Source organism: Melanaphis sacchari, unplaced genomic scaffold (assembly GCF_002803265.2).
Source record: "Melanaphis sacchari strain LSU unplaced genomic scaffold, SCAv2.0 Contig44_pilon_pilon, whole genome shotgun sequence".
Lineage (NCBI taxonomy): Eukaryota > Metazoa > Arthropoda > Insecta > Hemiptera > Aphididae > Melanaphis > Melanaphis sacchari.
This window is the reverse complement of record NW_020271295.1, coordinates 3332485-3359149: the sequence shown is the minus strand read 5'-3', so window position 1 is coordinate 3359149 and position 26665 is coordinate 3332485. Positions and strand designations below refer to the sequence as shown.

General features: G+C 24.9%; 1 protein-coding gene across 1 annotated transcript; it reads left to right on the top strand.

Annotated features, from left to right (window-relative positions):
• Positions 1-807: 807 nt before the first annotated feature.
• On the top strand, positions 808-16331 carry LOC112598028. The gene is made up of 8 exons (XM_025344333.1): positions 808-874; positions 6703-7061; positions 9643-9807; positions 9881-10145; positions 10225-10412; positions 10524-10660; positions 12811-13175; positions 16071-16331. The coding sequence occupies exons 1-8, from the start codon at positions 808-810 to the stop codon at positions 16283-16285; spliced, it is 1761 nt and encodes a 586-aa protein (XP_025200118.1). The 3' UTR covers positions 16286-16331.
• Positions 16332-26665: the final 10334 nt, after the last annotated feature.

The window sequence follows — 26665 nt, the reverse complement described above, 5'->3', positions numbered from 1 at the left end:
TTTTTTAGGTTTTATACTGAAACGTGTAAGTCACATGAACGTATTTTCCATAATGTTTTTTATGTACGTGTTAATATTTTTTTTATTATAATATAAATATTATGAATCTATTACCAGATTATAAAAAAATAAAAAAAAATAAAATTATTCGTTTCATTTCTTCTATGTATTAACTGTTTATACTTGTTCTTAAACAAATGAGACAATAGGTAAATTGTAGAATAATATTTGTAATAGGGATTTGAATATACTTTGTATTGCGAATACAAATAAATACACACTATAGATTATATTAGAAATTTGCTATACTTGAACAATGCTCAGTAAAAAATAGTCTTAAAATTATTAAAACCAACAAACATCGATTACTTATATCATATATGGGATTAATAGTTTAAGTTTATTTTATAAATAATTTTATTTTGTTATCATTAACATTATTTTTTATTAACTGAAGGACGTCAGGTCATTTAATTACTACTACAAAAAATAGCATAAATATTATAAAAATGTAAATAAGTACATTTTATCATTCAATTTATAAATGTTATATCTTATATGAATAAAAAATTGCAATACAATGTGTATTTACTTGATATCGTTTAATAATAATATTATCTATTGATTTTATAACATAATATTTATAGGTATTATGTAAAGTATGAATGAGGACCTAGATATTTTATTCAATTATCAATTGAATTCGAAAAAGAGAAGTAATGATGAACATAATTTTTTTATTAGCAATGTGGTAAATTTTTTTAGTTATTGTGAACAATATTATTAAATATAAATTACATTTTAAAGATGTTTGAAATAAATGTTGACCGAAAACTGATACCAATGAAATTGAATTATTTCATATTATTTGGATGTAAGTATACATATCGATTAAATGAGTGATTTTTTCAGACAATGGTGACACATAAAAAAAAAATTAAAAAAGGATTTTACTATGCTGCAATAGAGTTGTGTATCTTGTCATTAAGTGGGTTAATGTAATGGGTGTGTTAAATTTGATTTTAATAATAAATCATTGTGTACGAAAACATTCTGTGTGAATGAATTCATGGTACCTATAAAAAGCTAAAAATTAAATTTAATATACTTAAAATCTAATTAGGTATTATTAGTTAATACATTTGAACCTACTAGCAAATAGTTTTAAATCTTTATGAATAAGTGTTATTTGAATAACAACAATTTTAAACATTATTTTGTATTCTAAGCGGAGCATTAAATGCATTTATCTTATAATGTGTTTATTTTTTTTTTTAATTTATGTAAAAGATAAAAAATTGAAAATGCTTCAATTATCCATTTTGAGGATGGTTTTGGATAGAAAATTGAATCTAGTTTGTACTAGAGGAAGTTAAAATTAAAAATATTGCAGTATTATTCATAATAATCAATTAAAACAAAACAAAAAAAAAAAAATAATATGATAATTTATTTATTTATTTTGATGTAAACCAAAGAATGAATAACCTTAGATGTTTTAAATTTGTCACTTAATAAATAAAAGATATAAACAATTTAAAATTATAATATTTTTTAATAATAAATATTTAAATTTTAAATGTTGACAAAACTGAAATCTCAAAAATGAATTAGTAGTTAGAAATAATAATTTTTTATACATAAGATTAAATTATTTTTACATAAAAATTTCAATTTTTTTCATATTTAACTTAAAAATATAGCATGAAAGTTAAATTAATTTTTGTACATTAGCAGTTCTAATTTTTATGACATTGCATATTTATATGTAAAACAACTATAAATTCTTAAATGATTTTTGATAATTTGTTATAATCAAATAATGAATATCAATAACTACTTGAAATGTTCACCAATTATTTGTATTTCCTACCAGTGTATAATTTTCTGAATATTTTAATTTTTTTGAAAAATTTAAGGTATATATGAGAAAAAAATTTTGATATTTTTAGCTTTTTTTTTTTAATATATAACAATAGATTATTTACCAATGAGTTTTTTGATACACTTCCTCAAAATCACGAGAGCTTGCAAATTATTTTGCATTGAAAAAACTTGTAAAATGTATAATTTTTATAGTCAATGCTTATACCTTCAATACTAAGTTTCTTGTAAGTAGTTCATATTGAAACCAATAAATTTGAACTTCAAATGTGCATGACAAATTTTTCTTAGATATTTTTGATATTTTAAAATATTTATAATTAAACATACTACTGTTATAATTATCTTGTTTTTTACCCTTTGGATTGAGTTTAAATATTTTTCTCAAAGTTTATAAAAATAGATTTAAATTATTTCGAAAATTGTAAATAACAATAGACCGCTTAATTATGTATTCGAAGTACTTTGAGAGTTTTTATTTACGCAGTAAATGATAATTTTAGTAATAATGAACGTGTTAAGTATTTTACTCTATGAATTTTGTTGAAATATAACGAAAAATAAAAAAATAGCTTAGGAATAAACGTTGTCAAAATTGAACCTCATTCGATCAATATATATATACTAAATTGTTTTCTCATTTTTCACAAAAAAACTTTATGGATAATATTATATTAAAATTAAACTCTTAGGTTTAAAATTAAAAAAAAACAGGCAAGTGGGCACCGCTCTGCTGTACATTAGGGGGTGGGGTGAACCTCGGACTAATGTAGGTTAAATTTGAATGCAATGATAGGTATCATTGTACACGAAAAACGATTCTGAACGGAGATGATTGGTCAGTCCAGGATATATTATATTTAAATATTGTCATACATTCTATTTTGAAACAAATATTTTATTTTTTAATTAGTTCGCATTTGCAAAAGTCATGGTTAATCAATTAATTATTAATTTTTATGAATTATACCTACAAAATAGTTTGCAAATATTCATGGTTTTGACGAATTTTTGTCAATATTTGAACTTCAAATGCTAATAAAAAAAAATTGTGCTTATGTATTCTTAAAACTTTTTGATCATTATAAGAATAACTTATGAGGATTACATGTTCAAGTATTTTGATTGGGCAAAAAATATTTAATTGACACTTCAAAAAAAAATTTTTAGAAAAATTGAAAATTTCAGTTGTCTATAAATAGCTCAAAAAAAGTCAAAATATTTTGAAAATTAAATAATGTGAAGAAAATGCCAATCTAAATAACTGGTAAAATTTTCAAGTATCTACGACTTATATTTTTTGAATATTAACAAATATTTAAAATCGTTTGAGGATAAATTGTTATCGTTACGCTATTTCGTAAAAATTTAAAATTCAAACGCACTTAAAATTTTTCCTATAATGATGTTTCGAGATTTTACTATAGCTACTTGAAGAAAAACTTAGGGAAAACATAGTGTAGTATTTTTAATCCTTAGTTATAAACACAAAAAATTTTATGATTTTTCAATTTCAAAATTACTTACAAATTTTCGCGTTTTCGATAGATTTCGTAAATATTTGAACATAAACGTTTATAAAAAAAATTGTGACTAACGATTTTTAATTTTTTTTAGCTACAATAAGAAAAACTCATAAGGAACCTTGTATTCAATTTTCAAAATTTTTTGGTCATCCAACATTTTTTTACCGACACTTCAAAAAAAATTTCTCATAAAAATCGATAATTTCAGTGGTCTATAAATAACTCAAAATAAGTCAAAATGTTTTGAAAATTAAACTGTATATAAATAATACTAACATAAACATTTGGTGAAAATTTCAAGTATTTACAGTGATTAGTTTTTGAATTACAACCATATAAAAAAATCGATTTGGTCAAAAACTGGTTTTGCGTAAAAATTCCCGTTCCGTCATTTTTTTTTTCTCGATTTTTTTGAAAACTGTTGGAAAATGTTTACTTTTTACCTCTATAATGCACCAAGGATATTCACTTTGCCATCGGAAACCACCCCCGAAGTTTGAAATTGAAGCATTATTTCAACTACTTATGCTGTACACAGACACAAAAAAAAAAAAAAAAACACACACATCATTGTAAAATCAATACAAAAAGTTATGAATTGTTCACTTCAAAGTAATTTACATTGCTTGTGTTTTTTTTTTTAATATTTAGTGAAAAACCTAGTCTACGATGCGGTTATGACGCAGTTACAAAAAAAAAAAAAACACTACACACAATATTCATATATTTTATTATATAATTATGATGTAATTGGCAGTTTTAATATATTAAAAAAAAAAATAAACGTAATTATGGATCAATATTAAATCGATAAATTGGTAATATTATATAGGTATTAGAAATATTTTCATAGTATTATCTATAAGGACTATAAGAACATTAGTAACTAATTATTAACAATGAGTTAAAAAAAAAAAAAAACTGATAAATTGTTAATTGCTGATTATCTAATAAATTTTATAAGCATAACTATTATAATCCTTTATTTTTGTAAATACAAACATCTGATTATAGCGTGTTTAATAAATTTAAAGACCGGAATTTTACGCATTTGCATGATTATACTAAGTGTATGCATTTATATGAGGACATTTTTATCATTTGCATAAATTTAAAACTTTGACAAAAATGTCCAAAGTACGTAAGAATCTCAGGTGTTTGATAAGTCAGTGAATTGAAACATATAATAAAGACACTATTGTATTTGAAGCTGATGGAAACGCAGTTTATTGTTAGGTATGCTACCGTCGAGTACCGTATAAAAAAATTGCAAATAACACAACGCGTTCATACATTTTTTCATACTGATTCTTTGAAACTAAGTCCAAATGAAAAAAAAAACAAATGCTATTGGATAACGTTTTCAAATCTAAAACCAATAATTTTGATGAAAATCTCTGAAGCAGATATTAGATTTATTATTCGAAAGAGAGTAATTGTCCAACCCCCAAAATTTTACACAATTGATGAGTATTTGTATGAAGTTTTCTCCTACTATGTCAATGGACGTTAAACGATCTTTTATACATATAAAATTATATTTACTGAAGAAAGAACACTCATGACCCCACATATGGAAAAGTATATTGTAATTAATTGCTATGAAAACAAAACAATGATGGTTTTTTTTAATTTTAATATTTGTTGATTAGCTTAGATGTTAAAAAATCCAACATTTCTAATTTTTTTATATTTTATTTATTCTAATGTTTGTATTTGTTTAAAGAAATATAAATTTATGATGCATATTTGAGAACATTTTAAAACTATTTGTGCATATTAAATGCATATTTTGATTCTTTTGCTTTAAATAATTTCATCGTATTTGTTAAACTTTTAAAGCATATAATTTTGGTCTTTAATAATAATCATTCATATACATACTTTCATAGAATTTAAATGTGATTTTTGTTATGTCCGTCTTCAGATAACTGAACTCGTGTACTACGCATAATATCTAACAAAATTATTAGTATTCTAGATTGTAAGTATTCAATATTATGATAATGTTATGCATTTATCATTATTTTGACACTATTTATTTTCCTAGAATTTAGATGAATGGACTTATAGAGTTCATGTTAGTTAATATATTATCATTCATACAACAATTTTTATATTTATTTATTATTAATACATTCCTTGTTATTTATCAAGAAAATCTGAGAATTAAGCACAATTTAATTAAATACTAAATTAATTATAACTCCCTGTCGATTAGTATATTCTAATAAAACCTTACGATTTTTAGGTAAAAGATCTTTATAATAATTTTAACTTTAGGAATTTGAATGGCTATTATTTATGTAATGTCCTTAATTATATTTTTGATATAGATTTAAAATATTTTTCACCATCTCATATATATTAAATTATATCTCATATGTAATCTGCAAAGATGGACTAGTTAATAAAATTAATTAACTCAAATTAAGTTAAGTTAAAAGAAAATAAGATCGATTATTTAGAAATTAACTGATAAAAAATTATGAATTTAACTTGATAAGTTAAATTTAATTTAGAAAAAAATATTGATTAATTAAGTTTAGAAATTAGTATTGCAATTAATATGTAAATCATATAAAGAGTTATTGCGTCTTTTTAATTTACATTATACAGTGTAAATACCTTTTTATTTGACATAATTTATTATTTATTAATTTAAGATATACTCATTTCAAATTAATAATTTGACAAATATTTTTTTTTAAATATAATACAGCAAGCAATTGAAGGTCATATAACATTAAATCAATACAATTTATAATTTATAATTTTATTAAAAAAATGTCTAATATAAGCGCAAAAAGCTAAATTATTTCAAATGTCAATTAAACTACTTAAGCTCATAAGTTAATTAGAAAACAAACTAGCTAGTTAAGTTAAAAAGTTAAAACTTAACTTTAATTATTTAACTAGTTAATGCCCTCCTTTGATAATTTGAAAATACTAACTATATAAAATTTAATTGAAAAATGATTATAAATGTCGTTTTTTGATTATGATTCAACTTAATATTTATTTAAAATTGTACACAATACGAATCTCTATAAATAATTATTTATTATACCCAATTTAAATAATATAATATGATAATCGTTTTAACGATTAAAAATGTGTATTTTATTGTGCTTAGGTGTAGCATAATATTTTATTTAAGTTGCTGTAACCACTGAAAGTTACGGTTTTGGGGCAGTATTGTTTGTTGTATTAATTTTTTGGATGCAATTGATTGTTTAAGCTTATTTACTTTAAATATAATTTTATAATTGAAAGATTTTTTTTTGTACAGGTATCGGACCTCAAATAGGATATTTGCCTACGATAGCGAGACAATGGGGATACTCAATAACCACATACGGTGTGATTATGTCTTTTATGTCGATAGTACCTATGGTAGTTACACCTGTATCTGCTATAACAGTCGACAGATTCAATGTGAAAAAAACGTTATATTTTTTAGTTACATTATTGATAGGCGTGATTTCAATTTTTTTCTTATTTATACCAAAATTGCCTTTAGAGAAAGGCGTTGAAATGAAATGTGATTCAGAAATTGTTTTGATTGTTCATGCTGATAACGTTCAATCAAATATACAAAATGTATCAATATTTAATCACGAGAAGAATGACGAATTAATCGTATGCAAGGTGAGAAATATTAAAACATATATGTGCTTGAAACAATTGATACGATTTCATTTAAATAATTGTAGAATAATGATTGTTAATTTTTTTTCGATGTGTTTTTTAAAAGGCGTTAGTGTGATAAAATTAAAAAAATAAAATATACAGTGACTTACGACGATTAACTTAAATTAAAATTAAAATTAAATTTTAAATTATTGAAAAAATATATCATAAAACACTGTTTGGATGGCTTTTTTGAACATAATATTTTTTACATTATATAATTATTATACAATAAACTTTATGTATCTATAAATATGTTGATAAGGCTACTAATGCATTATATGATGCCTTACACTTTTGCATTTTAAACTTTGTTCCGGAAGTGTTTTTTTGTATCTTCGATAGTTCCGAAATGGTTTTCTAAAAATTTTGGACATATTGTTTTAAGCAAGAAACTGGCACATGTTAAGTTTAAAATTTCGCGCTGTCCCGTTAATTATGCGGTATTCTTTACACTTCGAGCTTCTTACAAGGCAGAATATAAGAAATGCCATACAGCCTTTCTGTCTCGCACTGAGTCTATGCTGAAATCTAACCCTAGGTCGTTTTGGGATTTTGTTCGAGCTTATAAATCTAACAACGAGATTCGTAACTTTGTATATTCTGAGAACTTACAAAGCTCGGGTACTGAGTTGTCTCTAATTTATTTTCCTTTTACTTCAATACAGTCTATGTTCGACCTTTGTCAAACTACCTTTCCTCTCCTTTTTTGTTCCATGACCTGCCTAGTATATTTGCTCATTCAGCATTGATGATATTAACGCAAGTCTAGATACTTTAAAAAAATGTAAAGTGCAGGACTTGATAGCTTGTCAGGTATTTTTTTGTATGATGTCTTTACTATGTTTTCCACTGTGACTATTTTTTAGGAGTTCCATCGAAACGGAGTTTTCCCTTCTTCTATCAAGATTAGCTCTGTCACTTCTATATTTAAACTCGGTGATAAGGCCGATGTCAAAAATTATAGATCTGTTTCGATTTTGAGCCACTAGTTTTGAGAATAATTATCCAATCGCTAATTAACTATTCTGATTGATGTGCAATGTGGGTTCAGACTTGGTCGCTCGGCCATTACAAACTTAATGGTTTTTAACAATTTTGTTTTGGAAGGCTGTTCATAAGTACATTTAAGTAGATGTTACTTTCACAGACTTTATTAAAGCTTTTGATAAAGTTAACAATGGCTGCTTAATTGAGACTTTGTAAAAGTCTGGGTTTGGTGAGCCACTATTGTCATAGTTCAAATCTTATTTGTTAGATACAGTTCAATGAGTAAATATATTCGACTGGAAATTCTCCATCTCTAAGGTTTCTTTTGGAGTTCCTTAGGGAAGACATTTATCTTCAATTTTATTTTTTATTTGTATGTAAATGGCATTAAGGAAGTTATCAAAAATTATAAACTACTTATGTTTGCCGACGGCTTTTTTTTAGAAAAATCGAAAATTTTTCTGACTACTCTGCGCTCCAAAATGATCTTAACGACCTGGTCTAATGGTTTAATAATATTGGACTACAGTTTAATGTAAATAAATGTCATTTTTAAGACACCGCTCTTCTATTAACTATACTTAACAATCAACAGTTCAAGTGTAACTTCTGTGGGTAGTAAGAAAGACTTAGAAACTATTTTTAATTCAGATCTCAATTTTCACTTCCACACACTGCTAAATGATATGTTGTAAAACTTTAAAAACGCTTGGATTCGTTATGCGCATACTAAAGGAGTTTAATCTGTCGTCTTTTTTGAAAACTATTTATTGCTCATTGGTCTATTCCTTATTAGAGTATGCATCTATCTTTTGGGACCCTTAAACGGTAACTGACTCCTATCAATTAGAATGTGTTCAAGACGATTCTTATTTTGTGCAACTTTTGTATTAAAAATAAACTATCCTCCCCGTGACTATTCCTTAGTTATGACGGAACTCAGTCTCATTTATCTGGCTGACATTCGAATTAACACTAACGTAGAGTTTTTGAAAATACTTGATGATGGTCGTATTGATGCTCCTATGCTTCTCTCGTTAGTTAAATTCAAAGTTCCTTCTCGCACTATTAGATGCCACGTTCCTTTCGTTGTTCCAGCGTACACTTCCAATTATGGCAGAAATAATCCGTTAGACTGCATGTTGCGACTAGCCAATGTGAGCACCATTTATCAAAGCTGATACAATTATAATTAGGTGTTATTATATTTAATATATACACATATACATTTACTATCATTATTATACTTATAATTACTGGAATTATTATCTTATATTAATTTATTTGTGTCTTTTGTATTATTATTTAAATTAGGATATTATTGTATTATGTTTTAAAATGCTGCATAGGGCTCAGCCTGTTAATAAATAAATGTATTAAATCACTAAGATGATAAAAATTACAAAAGTTACTTTTATAAATACGTGATGAAAGTATTTAAAATATTCTAATAGGATTAAATTATAATTACGTGACAATTTCTGCCATAAAAAACTTCAGTTAATATTTTTTTAATATTTAAACAAATTATTGAATTCATCTTATTCAGTTAATTTGTCAAAATACGAAGTTGGGCAATCATCAAATAAATCAGTTGAATAACCAATCTGATTTCTGCGATTATTGGACGACAGCCACCAAATATACCAAAAATACAAGCGAGAACGATCGTAATCGGATTGATGTTATATTTAAATTAAAAGATATGGAAGAAGTAATATTACCATTATCGTTTATTCATATTTATTTGATATTTCCTTATAAATATTTAATAAATTTGATTTCAGATTGAAAGTTCATTTGTATTCCATTTATTGTCTATCCAAATGAATGGTACGGAAATTCCTCGAACATGCAAATGTCATTTAAAATCATTTTGCTACATCACATGTTCTAATGAAGCTATAATGCGTGTGGCTACTATACCAACGTATAGGGGAAACGTTCTTAATTTGTATCAATTTTGGATTTTTTTTTTTTTACTATTGACGTCATGTTGTTGCATGAATATAGCAATAACTTTACAAAATCCGATTTGTCTCGATCTTTTAGGTTTAATAGCATTTAACAATAACAATGATAATATTAATACTGTAATCAAAATAAAACGTTCATTTACTCTTATTTTTAGAAGACAAACCTGAGGATTTCGGAAAAACAAGATGTTGGTCATCATTTGGTTGGGGACTTTTTTCTATATTCATTGGGTGGCTTGTAGATTGGATTAGTATTAATAAAAAGGAAAAACAATATTCACCAGTTTTTTATTCATGTATTTTACTTACAATTTGTAATTTATTTGTCATAAAAAAAATCAAAGTACGTCATTCCTAATTTTATACCATAAAATTAATCGGAATCAACTTAAAAAAACTTTAAACTAAAATATTTTTTTATCTTTAGTTAATTTTATTGTGTTTCAATTGACAGGTGATTGAAACAAAAAAATCCAAAGAAAAATGGAAAAGTGTACATGGATTGTTTACTAAACATTATGTGATTGCATTTTACATATGGTCAATATTCAGTACTTTTTGTCATACAATTATAACTCACTTTTTATTCTGGTAGGTATGTTTTCAATACATAGAATATAACTTTTAATACATAATTATTTAAATATTAGTCAAGTTTGTACCTATTTAACATTTAGATGCTTATTTCAAGAGTGATTTTAAGTATGTATAAAATATTATCATCCAAGGCCATACTTGGAGGGTGTTAGCCCCTACTCCTACCCACTCTCATCATGAAATTTTCTCGAATTACACAAACTTATAAATTTAAAATCCGCTTTTTTTATTATAAATAAATAATAGTATAGCTTAAATAATTGCAATAGAGGGTGATATGGGCATAGTGTAGTGGCGTGGTGTTTGGAAGCATTCACTGAATGGTACTAATGACTATAGTTGCCAAAGCATATTTAAAAAAAAATCTTGAGGTAAGGTTAGGTTAGAAGTAACAAGAGCAATCTTAATTATTACCCACATTCTAAACTATCTAATCTAATCATTTAGGTTATAATAATAATAGTAACATCTATAGTAACATCTCAATAGTATCCATGATATTTGGTACGTCGTGTGATGAGAATGTGTGTTATGTGTTGTAGTATAGTTGTGTTGTATGTCATGTATGAAAATATATAATGTATTAGGCGAGTATTAAGTAAATTTTGATGTAGTCCGGTCTTATACTAAAAAAGTAAATAAAAAAAAAATTATTGTTTGTTGTTGTATTATTGACAAGTACAATCTTAATAAGTCAATTTTTAGAGCAAAAATTAATGTTGTTATTTTAAAAGTTAAATTATAAGTTTCAACTGAATATTTGTACTGAATTCCTATAGTAAGTTTAAAAGTTTAACGATAAATATAGCAAAACATCTTGTATGAAAATTAAAAAGTAAAACACGTTCAATGTTAACGTTGGATACGCGCTGACACTCGGTATTGAAGAACCTGATCAATGTTAGAGGGTATCTGACGACTGTAATATGTATTTGCATAGTATTCTGAAATACTCAGCTGAGAGTGTATGACCATAAAATTTGGATCTTCGTAATAATTATGAAAAGGTTTTATTATTTTAAAATATTAGTATGAGGAGTAGCCTGATACGTAAGAATAACGTTGGCAAACAAATTTTTTTTACATGAACCACTCATTATTAAAAAAAAATATACCTAATATTTTTGAAAATATTTCTTTAATATAATATATAGTCGGAATAAAATAATTTTTAATTAAATTTACATTTTTAATTTTATATTTTGAAGAATATTTTTAAATATATTTTGGTAGATAAAAATCGAAATTTGGACGAACAGTTTTGAGTTATTAGTATTTAAAGTTTAAATAAATGGAATAGTAAATCAACGTTTTGTTGAGTCTCCTCGTATTGTTCCACTTCGCTCAATTAAACTTTAAATAGTTATAACTAAAATACTGCCTGAATTATGATTTTTTTATTACGAAACATTCTTAAAAATATTCTTATTAGAATGGAAATAAAAAATAAATGTTATCGTTCAAAAAAGTAAAAAAGTAAAAATGTATAACGATAAAAAATATAATACATTTTTTTTTATTGTTTATTATACAAAAGAAATATTTAAAAAAAATGTTAATAACTCTTGAAATAATGAGTGATTCATGATAAAAGAATCACCTTGTGTATTGTATTAGTTGTCTAGACTAGGTGTTAAGAAATTTGGGATCGGGTGGTAGTATTATGTTAAACAGTTCCCACCCGTTCCCAGTTTTTAAAAGGGGGGAAGGTATTAAGAAAGTAAATAACGCATTTGTGATATTAATTCAGTTATTAACTGATATATCACTTTTCGTTCCACAAGGAGCAATACTTTTAGATTGAATACTATGTGTCAATATAGAGTTGAATGAATTATTTTAAAACGCACAGTGCTATTATTAGACTATAACTTTTGACTTGCTGATGACATAATTTAATAATGTAATTATTATTAGTGATTAACGGCTGTCTATACATATGTATGAATGCATTCGTGTCCTATATATATTATATAACAAGTTAAGCATGTTAAAAATTTCTTAGGAAATGTTATGTAAAATTCCCTCGAATATGTTAGTATTGATTGCAAATTTTACAAAACAATATTAGTTTTTATAGTAATATAAAATTTTCTTAAAATATATTTTATTTATACATTAAAATACGGCTATTAATTATTCTGGTACATGGAGGATTTGGTTATTGTTAATAATGATCATAAACAACGAGCATGGATAAAAACACTTCAAGGTCTAGCACAAGGCATCCAATGTTTTGGTGGTGAAATACCATTTTATTTTTTGTCTGGTTGGATAATTAGAAAGATTGGTCACATTAACTGTATGGCTTTGGTGCTGGGATCTATGGCTCTAAGAATGTATCTTTACACAGTTATATGGAATCCAATCTGGATTATTGCTATTGAATTATTGAATGGAGTGTCGTACGCGTTGGGATTCGCGGTGAAAATGTCATATGCAAAAATGTTGGCACCTCCGGGCACACTTAACACCATTATTGGGTTTATTGGATTGTTCGATTATATGGGTATGCTATGAAACACATTTTATTTTGATTTAAGAACTAATATTTATTCCAGAAAGAAGTAGTTGGTTTTTTATTAACTAGATTTTAATTACTTAAAACTAACCACTTATTATGTATTTAACAAGAATTTTCATTAGATCATTTTAGTAATTGAAAAACTAACGTCTTATATCCTTATAACAGTGAGGTATTAAAATCCAAAATTATTTCTTTTTAAATTATAAAATACTTAAAATATACATACTGCATACACTACCTAAATTATATAAAAAGATTTTTACTTGACATTTAATTTTTTTATAAGGTAAAATAAAACATTCTTACCAAAAAAAACCACTTTGTTGGTGCTTACATTATTCAAAAATCATAATATCATTAAAAAATAAAATTACATTGAGAATGATTGTACATCACAAATAATAATAAAAAAAAACTAGAATAGTAATTATATTGAGGTAAATCTTTACATAAGATTTTTCAAATTGGTTAAGAAATTTTAATACTGGTTTACATAATATTTACCACTAGAGAATTCTCCATATTATAATATTTACATAATAATAATAAAAAAAAAAAAAAAAAAAAAAAAAAAAATTAAAAATACATGCATAAAGTGTGTATTATTATATGATTCCAGACAGCTACTAAGCTTTACTAAAATTTATTGTATACTTTTTAAATAAATAATATAATAATTTAATAATAAAAATGAGCATTATAAATAGAAAAAAGCTAATAATTAATATTATTTAATAATTTATAACATTTAGTAAATGTTATAAATAATTTAATTTTTCAATATTTTACGAGTACCTACGTAATAAAAATTATAAGCTCTCATCACGTGATGATAATTAAAATATATTTATAATATGTAATTGAAATTAGATAATATTTACATATTATTTCTATTAAAGTAAATATTTCTCGATAAATTAATTTTGACATTTTGTTTTGATTATAAAATACACGGAATTTTCACCCAATATACTCGTATTATATATATCATAATTTTCTATGAATGATAAAATTTATAAAAATATTCTATGGTATTTATAGGCATGCACATTTTTTGATTTAATTTTCAATTATTGTCAATACAAAATATTTCGTTCTTTGAAATGTCTTTAAAATTCAATACGCATCCCTAATAAGTTATTAACTATATAAAAATACATTTTTTGTGCGTTTAAAATATACAATTTTTGGTAATTAAATCATTATTAATAAAAATTATCTGCTTAATTAAAAACCTCTAAAATGTATTACAAAGTACCTTATGGTTCGTTATCAAAATTATCTAAAAATATTAAAGATAAATAAGTACGATTTTTTTTTATTAACATTAGAAGTTCAAAGTTAAAAATATTCATCAAAATTACTTATATTTACAAATTACTATAGAAGCCATAAACAAAACGCATGAAATCTTCAAATTTATAGATAAGATTTGAAAATATAACACAAGATTGGTTATTAGAAATTCAATCTTAACTATCTCATATATATACATATCCTGACTCACTGATTTATTATTACCTAGCCCAGATCACTGAAATTATGAATATGAATTTTGGTGAGTAGTTTTGTTTTATGACGTATTGATACACTAAGAAATGATTTTAAAAAATTCACATTTTAAAGAAGGAATCACCCAGAGTTTTATTATAGGCTCATAAAAACGGTCATTATTTTATTTACATAAGTTTGTCATTTGTTAAAAAAAAATTTAATGATCGCAGCTATTTAACAGTAAAGAGCTTTATCATAAAGATAGTACAAATAGGTGGTTACATACAAATTTGTACAATGGTTAATAAGTCTTGAATTTCAATATTATACAATAATTAAAAAATGTATTATTTATCAATTTAAATGTTGGTGAGTTTTTATGTCACAATGAAATCCTAAAACCTAATAATTTTTTTAAAGAGTATCCATAAACAATTATTTTTAAGTGATCTAATTAATAATAATAATAATAATAATAATAATAATAGAAATACAATAATATAAAGGTAACCTCCTTCTACAAAATAATATTTTTAATACTAAGAAACTGCACACGACCGAAGCTAGAATATTCTGCTAGTGTATTATAGAAAAATTTTGGTTTTGATTTTGAAAACAGTTTTGAAAATTTTCTAGTTTAGGTTTGGATTTAAGGATATGCAGAGAATGTTACATCTTTATGCGTAGTTTCAGTCTTAATAATGAACCACATATTAATTTCGGTTCAATATAACCAACTTTTTTTGGTTAGCTTTAATATTAGAGCCTATGATCAAACTTAAAGGTAGGAATATTATCGGTTATCATTTGTTGGTTTTTTATGATTTTTTTTAAGCTTTAAACAAATTATTAGTATGTTGAATATAAAATCCTCATAATTTACTTAAAAATTAAATGATTATATAAAAACAATGATAAATAACCGATAATATGTTTTTACTTTTAAATAAAATAATTGGCCCATTAATTCTAATATTAACACAAAGTGGTTTCATTGAACGCATATTTTCTAAGTTGAATGTTTCAAGAGCATTCAAATGTGAACATCAGATGCGACCATGCGGGTATTTATGATCTTAAAAAGTTAGGTTTTTAAAAATTATTGGTTTTCGTAATTGTTCTAAGCAAGGTTTAAAAATTAAACATAAAATGGTTTTGTTTAATTATTATTTTAAATATGTTAATAACATTTTTTAATGCAATTAACAAACTATACATATAATAAAACCCCTAATAGGTACTTACTTTTATGAAAAATATAACTCTACAGTCTACGTATATAATTTTAGTTAATTACTCCTTACGATTTTAATTTTGATTTTGCATTGATTTGTTAAATAAAAAAATTGCACGATTGATTTTAATATGGATTTTTTTTTATAGGTGAATTTTTAGGTTGTCTACTGGGAGGATATTTATTTGATTCATACGGTGGAATGTGGTCGTTTCGATTTTTTGCCTTTAGTTCAGCTTTTATGTGCTTTTTAAATATACTAAGCAATCGTTTCGGGTTAACAAGAAATTTGAAAAATTATAATTTTGTTTCAGTGTCAATGACAGAAAATAACAAATGTGATGACGTTGTTAATGAAAACTAATTTAATGTTACCAATTAAATTATTATATAGAAAATTATAAAATAAATATAATGTTATTGTACAGAACAATTTTTATATAATAAAATAATGAACAAAGTTTTACATTAGTATATTAATAACACTATAAAATATTTAAATGATTCATAAAACTATAGTTATGTTTGGTGAGAAAATCTACATATAATTAAGTTCGCTCACACCACTTTGTCCTACAGACTTCAACATACCATTAAATATAATTGTAAATAATTGAAAGTTTGACAATTGCAGATTTTTCATTTTTACAAACAGCTTTTTCTTTTTATATTGATGTAGTTTACGGACAGCAAATGATCATAGTATAAGATCAGGATTAGGGTTTAAATAACAATAACACTAATGCTCAGGTTTGCTGCAAAGTTTCTAGATTTTAAGATATAAACCTATATGAATTTAAAAAACCTAATAGTGAATCCAGTGGCGTAATTTCAATGTGTGTTAAACTAGAGAAATTATTCACTGTTTTAACGACTCAATATTTTTCTAAGTTTTGTATAAGATTTGTATAAGTTAAGGCCATAGTTGATGAAGGAGAGGGACGGATATTTTTCAGGTATTTGAAAGTCACACATAGGATTTGCCAAATTTCAACTGTCCCACTTACATACAATGGTCAGTTGGTTATCAGTAACTGGTAGATGAAATAATTAAAAATTTGTTTATTCATAAAATAACAATATTATGAGTTATGACAATAGCATTAGTAGTTAAAAATAAAATTTTTTAAAATTATTAATTATACCAACTTAAGTTTGATATAAATTTTAGACTAGGAGAAATGTTAAGTCTTTCTTCCCCAAATGACGCTACTGAGTAAAACCGCTATTGATACATTTAAAGAATGACACGAGTAATATGGAATTGGTGTCTTAGTTGAGTTCATATACGGTACAATAAATTGCGCATCGCACGTTTATTGATTGTAAACAAAGCACGGTATTGTTACATGTTATGTTTGTAATCATATATTAAGTTCCGAATGTTCTGATAAAGTTATTAATCTAATTGATAGAATATTCAGATTCAAGTAAAAAAGCTTACCTATTTATATCAAAGGTCACTGAATTATAAGCCAGGCCTGTGACACTGCACATTTTGACCAAATCGCGGGATCATTGTTTAAAACATGAATAAATTAACTGAGATCTAGGGTGCATGCTATTGACTATTATTACCACAAATATATATATTATAAATTAATGGTATCAATTATTCATGTTGAAACATAAAATTAATTACTTGTAAGTAGTAATTATAATAAAACATGGTTATAATACTGCTGATTAAGTTTTTCCGTTTTTGTAATTTTGTAACAAATAAGGATACATGTGTATAACATACTGTAATGATATTCACATTATTACGTTACAAAGCTTCATAATTAAATATCATATTATTCATTATCCATCTTAATGCTTAAGTAAATAACCATATTCATAAACAATATCATAACAATTAAAATTATATCAGTAATATCTATATTTATAATTATACTATATAATATTTAACTAATTACCAATAGCACCCAATATACATAGATATAATGTGTATTTACATACTACTATAATATATTAAAATATTCATCGTTTATGTTTAATGAAACCTAACTATAACATCTAAAAAGTTAATATATTATTATAAGGTAAAGTTTTATCAATAACTTTGGCCAAGCTTATTTTTGATTCATTAAAATACGTTGCTAACATTCTGTCAAAGTAGTGATTACGAATACTGTGTTATGAAACCGTGGTTCCAACACAAATGAATTTAACGCACGATTAGTTATTAATAATTTAGCTTTTATTACTGATTTTTTAACTTCACTAAATGTACAAAAATATGAAAATGCTCTGGTTCAACATACGTTATGTATAATGCTCTATTCTAAATACAACTGACTGACCTCTTCCCTATGTGTCGGCCTGCGACCCAGTCGGACGCCAAATCACCTAGTCAGCGAATTCCTGTCGACGAGCCGTTGACCAACACACTATTCCTACATTGCTAATATTATATTATGTGACAACATAATATAATATAATATTATTCAGGGGTTCACAACAACTGTTTAAAATTTCAGATTTCATACTTCATACTCAGTGATCGAATCAGCTTATCAAGTGTTGTATTTTTATGATTTTGTGATATTACGAGTCTACAAAGAATGTTTAATTTAAAATATATAAGGTTTAACAAATTTACAACATCTCCACGATTTTAATATTAGTTAAAATTTAAATTAAATTGTTTTTAAAAACAAAACAAAGTATTTTAGTTATTATTAATAATTATTTCAATGTTTTTTTTTTTTAATATTATAGATCCGACAAAAATAAATACAGAGTTGGTTGACTTAAATTTTCGATTAGGAGTACACAACGTGTTTCTTGAATGACCCATTAAACCATTTATCTAACTTAGTAAATGTTATTTGTTTACTAAAAGTCACATAAAAATCAAATAACTGAATGATATTCGAGTACATAATTTTTACTTCTTACACCATTTGGCGTTTATACGTGTTACAATGAGGAAAATAAGTGAGCTTCTTAATATTATTCTCTAAGGCTAGTTAAAAAATGTGTTTAGTACCAGACACAAAATTCTGCGGAAGCTTGTGTAATGAAAAAAAAACAGTCAGGTAATTAAGTGTGTTCTTAGTATGTTGAGTGCTATCTATGCACCTATTTGTATCGTGCCACCGGTAAAGCCGGTTGTAATGATATTCACATTATTATATCACAGCTTCATAATTTAACATCATCATAATATTATTTAGTAGTATTTAAATTATTCTTAATACTTAAGAAATATTTGTACCTTTGAACATAACCATGAAAATTAAAATTTTAAAGAACATTAATACTCATATTTACTTTAAAAACAAATTACATTACAATGCCCAACATTACTAGTAAAACATAATAATATCTGATTAATAATTATTATATAGTACTTATTAAATTTAATATTATACAAAAATATAGACAAAACTATTAATAACATTATACATATATTTAGGATGTAAAATGATCTCAATATCACAAAAATATGTTTCAATAATACTCATATACTTATATTAAATAAAAAAATAATAATTTAAACTGAACCAAGTCCAAAGATCATTATTATAGGGTGTTTCATAAAGTGGGCAATTTTTGAAAATGCAATAAATCTGCCAAAATCAAATAAATTCAAACTTTTTATTTTATTACACTTAATAATAAATATAAATTTCGATTCAATATTTAAAAATAATATCTACCATATGTCTGCTTCCACTGTCGATGCTGGCCATCATTTCCAGGACTCACATTCACACTCTTTTGCACTACCGCATTGTTTGATTGTGTACAAATTGTACGATTTTGACCTAGATTTTTTTGGGTTTCAACTGAACCAGTTTATTTAAATTTCCGTATTAATCTCAGAACTGGTTATGCACTAAGAGCTTTCTCACGTCCAAAAGTCGTACGAAGTTTACGAACAGTCAAATCTGCTCATTTTTCTTTTTTGCAATGGGTTTTTAGTATGAGTATACGATGATAGATACTGAATCACTCCATGACAATTACCTTCTAATCTAAATAATAATAAATGACTAAAAAAATTAAAATAAGATTGACAATCTTCGAACAAAAAATCCCACACATTTCAAAAACTGCGCACTTTATGAAACACCCTTTATAAATAGAATCCCCATTTTAACAGCAAAAATAGTCTCCAGAAACCATCCTGTTTTTATTATCTTACACCATCTTACTTCACATATTAACAAGTGCTAGCTTAAAATCATTATTAACCTTTATAGTATGCTGTGAAGTTTTAAATTAATATCTAAAAACTATAATATTGTAACGATATACATGTTACTGACGTGTCATTTATGCCGCACTCTGCGATTTTGCTTAGGTTAAAAAAACATAGGAACGTAGAGTACGAGTATATACAAATAATTTTTGATATAGCTAATCAGTCGAGTTTAGTTCGTGAAATAGAGACAACAGCAGTCTCTATATTTTTAATTTTATTTACTATAGGTATAATAACCTACCTTATAGATAAATCATAATTTATTCAATCGCTTCAACTCGTACTCCGCTACACCTGTGATCTTCAAAATACTACTCTCAAGAACAAGGTTACTCAGGTGATAGTGTACTGTTTAATTATATTGATATTAGTCTTATAAATAAACCTTGTAATAAGTTGCTATAATATCGTTTCTATTGTGTTAATTTATGAGCGCAGGTTATAAGTTTCTAGAACCTGTAAAATATAACTTAGAAAACTTTATTTGTATCAATTCAGTTCTCAAGACCGATTCGTTTAATGGGAATAGCTAACCAACTACTCCTTAATTGGATAGAATTAGATATAAATATCGACAGCCACTTAGTTTTAATAAACGAGTAGATGTGTTGCAATTTGATGGAGGCGCCGGGCAAACTTTATGCCCAAAATTGTTCATAATTACACTAGCACAATAACATTGATTTTAATGTCAATATAGTTAACGTCTTTATTTGTTTTGTGATAATATTTGGTTTTTAATCTATATTATTTATTATTTCGGGAAAACTTATATCAATTAAAAAAATTATATATTCATAAAAACTTATTTATTTAGCAAGTGTTTAAATATTATTTTAAAAGATCAGGTAATAATCAAACCATTCATATTTCCCAACGTACTTAGTTAATCTTAAACTTAGATAAGTCAATAGATGTTTATAGTTTAACGCCAAACAAATGTAGATCATATTTTGAAACAGTTAAATATTCAGATATCACTGAAGCTTTTTTTAATTGTAAGAATATAAAATTACCTAGTGATGTTAAACTAATCGCTGAGCTTTTTCATTAAAACTTCCAAAAAAACTTACAAAAGAGGAATTTTCGCAGATTTTCCTAAACGAAAAAATTGAATTGCTTTCTGTACTAAAATCTTTGCATCTTTATTATTTATTGTTTATAGACGATCTAATACACATTTTAGATTTTTTGGGTGCCGAATTTTCGAAAAATAGCGAAAAAGTAGAATTACGACTTCTTTTAAGATCTATTTTAAACAAAAATCAAATTGAAGACGATAACGATAGTGATTCAGATTTTATACCTAAAATTTCTAACCTTGAAAAAAGATCACCTGTTAAAACACATTAAAAAAAGGCAAATACTAATTTACTAAACCCAAATAATATTAACACTCAAATTGAAACTTTAAAAATGTCTAATCCAATTTTCTTTGTAATGATATTCACATTATTACGCCACAAAGCTTTATAATTAAATATCATATTATTTATCATCCATATTAATGCTTAAGTAAATAGTCATATTCATAAACAATATCATAACAATCAAAATTATATCAGTAATATTTGTATTTATAATTATACTATATAATATCCAGCAAATTACCAATAGCACCAAATATAGATACATGTGTATTTACAAACCACTTTAATATATCAAAATAATTATCAAACAATTAGTAATAATATAATTTTATTTGTTTAACACTTAATATCATAAAAAAACATGTTTTTGTAATACAAATATATTTATGTAAAATAAACAATAACAAATTAAAATGGAACAACAAGTAAAAGATCAAGTCTATAAGTAGAACCCTTTTCTGACAAAAAGAAGAATATTAATTCAAAAATCTAAATTGATCTTTTATTCGTTGTGAAGTTTAAATTAATGTAACAAATCTAAATCAAATTATTATTCTTATTTTATTTATTTAATGCATGTTCAATTATTATTTTAATTATTAAAGTATCCAATTTCAACATTCATCAGGTAAGAAAATATATCTATATACTTAAATACATTAAAGGCAGAAAGAATATCATCATTACAAATAAAAATAACACACGTAGACTCCGGTGTTGCACGGAAAGTAAAAATAATCTATATTTATGAATCTGTATTCACGATCCCGAATTAAATCGTAATAATATATAGGCTCTAACAAATGATAAACAAGGAAGCAAAAGAACGTGCACATTCTTGGCTCCATCGTTTATGTTTTAAAGAAGCCTAACTATAACATCTAAAAAAGTTAAGATATTATTATAAGGTAAAGTTTCATCAATAGCTCTGGCCAAGCTTATTTTTAATTTATTACATCCTTAAACCTGAATTTTATAATGGCGAACCAGATGAATGTGTTAACGACTTTCTTGAAAATTATAATTTGATATCTGTGGCTAATGAGTGGGCTGATGATAAAAAAAATAATATATATCCCGATTTCTCTAAAGAAAAGCGCAAAAGCAATCTATCAAAATGTTATTATAAATAATCCTAAACCAACATGGAATCTTTTCGAACAAGCACTTAGGAATATTTCATTTCGCCAGAAAGAACCCAAATGCTTAAGGCTAAATTATCAAACCGAAAATTAAAGTTAAACGAAACAGTCTCACAATTTTTAAGCAGATTTTCAATTGTTGGCCCATAAGGTTAACCCAAAAATGACGCAATCGGAGAAAATTGACCTTATATTAGAAGTTCTTTCCCCCGGTTTTTATAACCCAGTCGCATTAATGAATAATAACACAATTGCTGACTTAAAAATAATTTGCATAAGGTAGAATCTGTAAGAGCAACAGTTAACGAACGAAGTATCACCCACAATTTCAATGCTCTTAAAGCAGAAATAGAAGTATTAAATAAAAAATTAATAGAACAAAATGCTTTTGTTGTTAATCAATTATCAAATCATAATAATAATTTAAATAATTATAAAAGATAAAGGAATAATAATAATAATAGGTATAACGATAAAAGAAACTTTAATGACAAAAATAACTTTAAAAATAATAAGTTAAATAAAAATAATTATTACTAACCAAATACAAATTTCCCTGCTAGACAAAATTTTAATGGTAAAAATTTCACTGGTAACCAAAATCGTAACGTAGGTGTGTTACAATATCAAACAATTGTTATTCGTTTTATTCAGAATCTTTATCATAATAAATACTCGTCTTCACATTGTCAACCGAGTCATCGTTGAGCAGCAAGTAAATGAATTATATTAATATATATTTAAACATTAAGGGCGATAAGATTGTTATAGTTAAATAAGACACTTAGACTCGGGTGCGATAAAAAACTGATATTTAATTTAGTATTTACGATTCCAATTAATCGTTATAATATATTATAGTTTTAAATATAAATAAACGAAGAGGTAAAAGAACGTCGATACTTTTAGGCTCTAGCTCCATCAATAACAACGCACAAGCTTATTTTTGATTCATTACGCGATGGTTCGACATCAGTCGACTATATGTATCGATATCGGTTTCACTGACTTTGCTACTAGTATTTAATATGATTTTATTAATGATAATTCATTTATAGTATGATAATCATTTTAAAAGAAGTTATGTATTATATTATAATATAATTAGGATATTAACTTTGAGTTTAGCATAGACAGTAGTCAGTAGGCAGTAAGAGTCCCCGGAACTACCAACACTATATTTAAATATTTATTTATAAATAAATCCTGTATTATAAATATTTATCATTAAATATCTAACCGTTTAACTATGAGTATGTTTCAAACAAAAAATAAAATGGAAACTATATTCGTATTATTCAAATAAGAAATTATTCGGTACACTATTCGATGATTATTTAAACCAAATATTTATTAATATGTTTGACATATTATTATCAGATGAGTTTACACATTTATATATTTGTTTTTTGATTAAATCTGTTTAAACATTGTATTTTATTTTAATAGTTAATATTCTATGGTCATATAAATGTTAAGTTTACTCGATTTTTTTTTCAATAGACAGATGTATTTATTTGATATATGTTTATTACACTTGTTGAAATTAGGACTAATATATGTAGAGAAGAGAACCTCTATGTTATAGATATATTTACTCTAACTATTTTTGAACTAATTATTTGACTTTGCGTGTACCAGGTTGTAATGATCAACACGTCTGTTAAGGACATTTTGATTCTTCAGGTCTATAGTGGTTGTCTGAAAAAAATTATTTTTCATATGTTTACAAAATAAATAAAAATTAAATATTTTAATTATATGTGTATTATCTAAAAGATTATAAATAGCAATACTAGACCAGTTCGATACTGATTTATTTAAACTTAAAAATTAATGATATCATTACGCACTACGCAGGAAATACGGGAAATATATTGTATGCGTATTGTCATTATAAATATAAATCAATAAATAGTTATGATATTAAACAGACACAAATTATTATGGTAAATATAATAAATAATTGTATAGTATAATTTAGTAGGTAGGTTTTAGGTATAAGTATAATAAATGTTGTATAAAATTAATATGAATAGTGAGTAATAACACAAACGTATTTTATAGTTCTTTATTGTTAATTCTCTAAATCGTAATCACTAAGTTCGTATATTTTAATACTTATATAGGTATTAAAAATGTCATTGAAAAAAAAAAAACACTTCCAATTTATAAAAACATATTTCACAATTTTCTTTAAATTTTGGGAGGAGAAAACTACTAAAATCCTAAAATAAAGGTTAATACAATATACATTATAAATGTATCCTAATCACATAATATAAAAATGTAGTAGTTTTATAATGTTTTATAGACATTTTAAGTTAATAGTGATGGCCGGATAATGACCCTATTGCGAGCCTAAGAATATAATATATTATATATGAGAGATCCTTGTAGAGTCTTCGGAGTCAGAACATTAATATGCCACATGATCGACGTCATAGTAATTTGTCATTAAATTATTTATTACTTGGAATAATTTTCATTTAAATATAATACCTAATGTTTTGGAATATATTTATTTGATTATTGGAACTAGATATTTCATTCAATACTAATATTATGACTTGTCACCTTTTAACTATTTAATTGTAATTTATTTTAATTAAAGTATTTGTGTACATTTGTACGGTCTTTAGAAATTATAGTACTTAGTAGGAAAAAAATATTAGTTAAAAAATATTCAGTATAAAAGTTAAAGAAATAACGCGACAGACACGTTAAATTTAATTAAGTATAAATTATTTTTAAGAATAATTGTATAATATTGATTATTTTATAAATTTTTAAGCAATTGTATATAATATATTAAGGCAATAATGCGATGAGATCGTTTGTTTTAATTAAATATTGTATATGCTTAAGTTTGGTATTTTAATTTTGTGTTATTTTTAATTTAGTTAAGATAGAGATGTTAAAATGACTAAAAATTAAACTATAGTTTTCCTCCTTCCTCGTGCTTAAGTGCCTATCAAATAATGTGGATGATTTTTTAAATGCATTATTTGTATTGAATTTAAATATATATGACAATTTTAGAACCCTTTTGTCAGTTTTTTAGGAAAATAAATTCAGGCCTAAATTATTATTAAGTAAGCTTATAAATTGATTAACTTTAAGATCGTGGATTTAGTAAGGTCTTAGTAAATTTTTTTTCCATAATTCTACATTATACATTATATCGAACAAGTACTTGCCGAAGACTCAAAAGTTCGTAATATTATCTACATTCGAAAATATTATATTCCCAAGATCACGGAAGAAGCATTGATGAATACGAGTATGTACATTTATATACAGTATACGCGTACTGCGTAGGTACATGAAGTTTTTCCATCACTTTGTCCCACCGTATTAAAATACCATAAAATAATATTGCAAATTGCCATACACTAATACTTCGGTATTGCAAGTCTTCCATTAGATATTCTATTCATTGGTATGGCGTACGACTAATGATTAGGGTCAGAGAATTGATTGACCGTATATAATTGGTCTCACATAACCATAAACAATTAGTATTATTTACACGACCAGTGCTAATTGTTAATGCTTCTCGCATGACATATGTACAGTATTATACTCATTTTAATAATTCACTCGAACACTCATGTAATACCTATAAGGATAATATATATTAATATGTTTTTTTTGCGAGTCCCACTACTGCACAGTGAACGTTACTTAACCATAATAACGACAAAACCGGTTCTAGAAATGTAGTGTAGTGCATAAGATAAGACATGGCGTCACGGTTAACTGTACGTACACTTTAGCTATACATTTTTGTTTGTAACCTGAACGTAGTATGTATTAATTTTATACCTATGTAAAATCACCTTAAAACTATTTGCAATCAAATATAAAATCTAGAAATTTCTTGTCGATTAAAATTTATAATTTGAAACGTACATATTTTAAAATGGATTAAATTCAATAAATAATCATCCATTGAATTTTGTAATACGTACAATAATATTTACAATTTCATCGGTTGATCATTAAAGATTTTT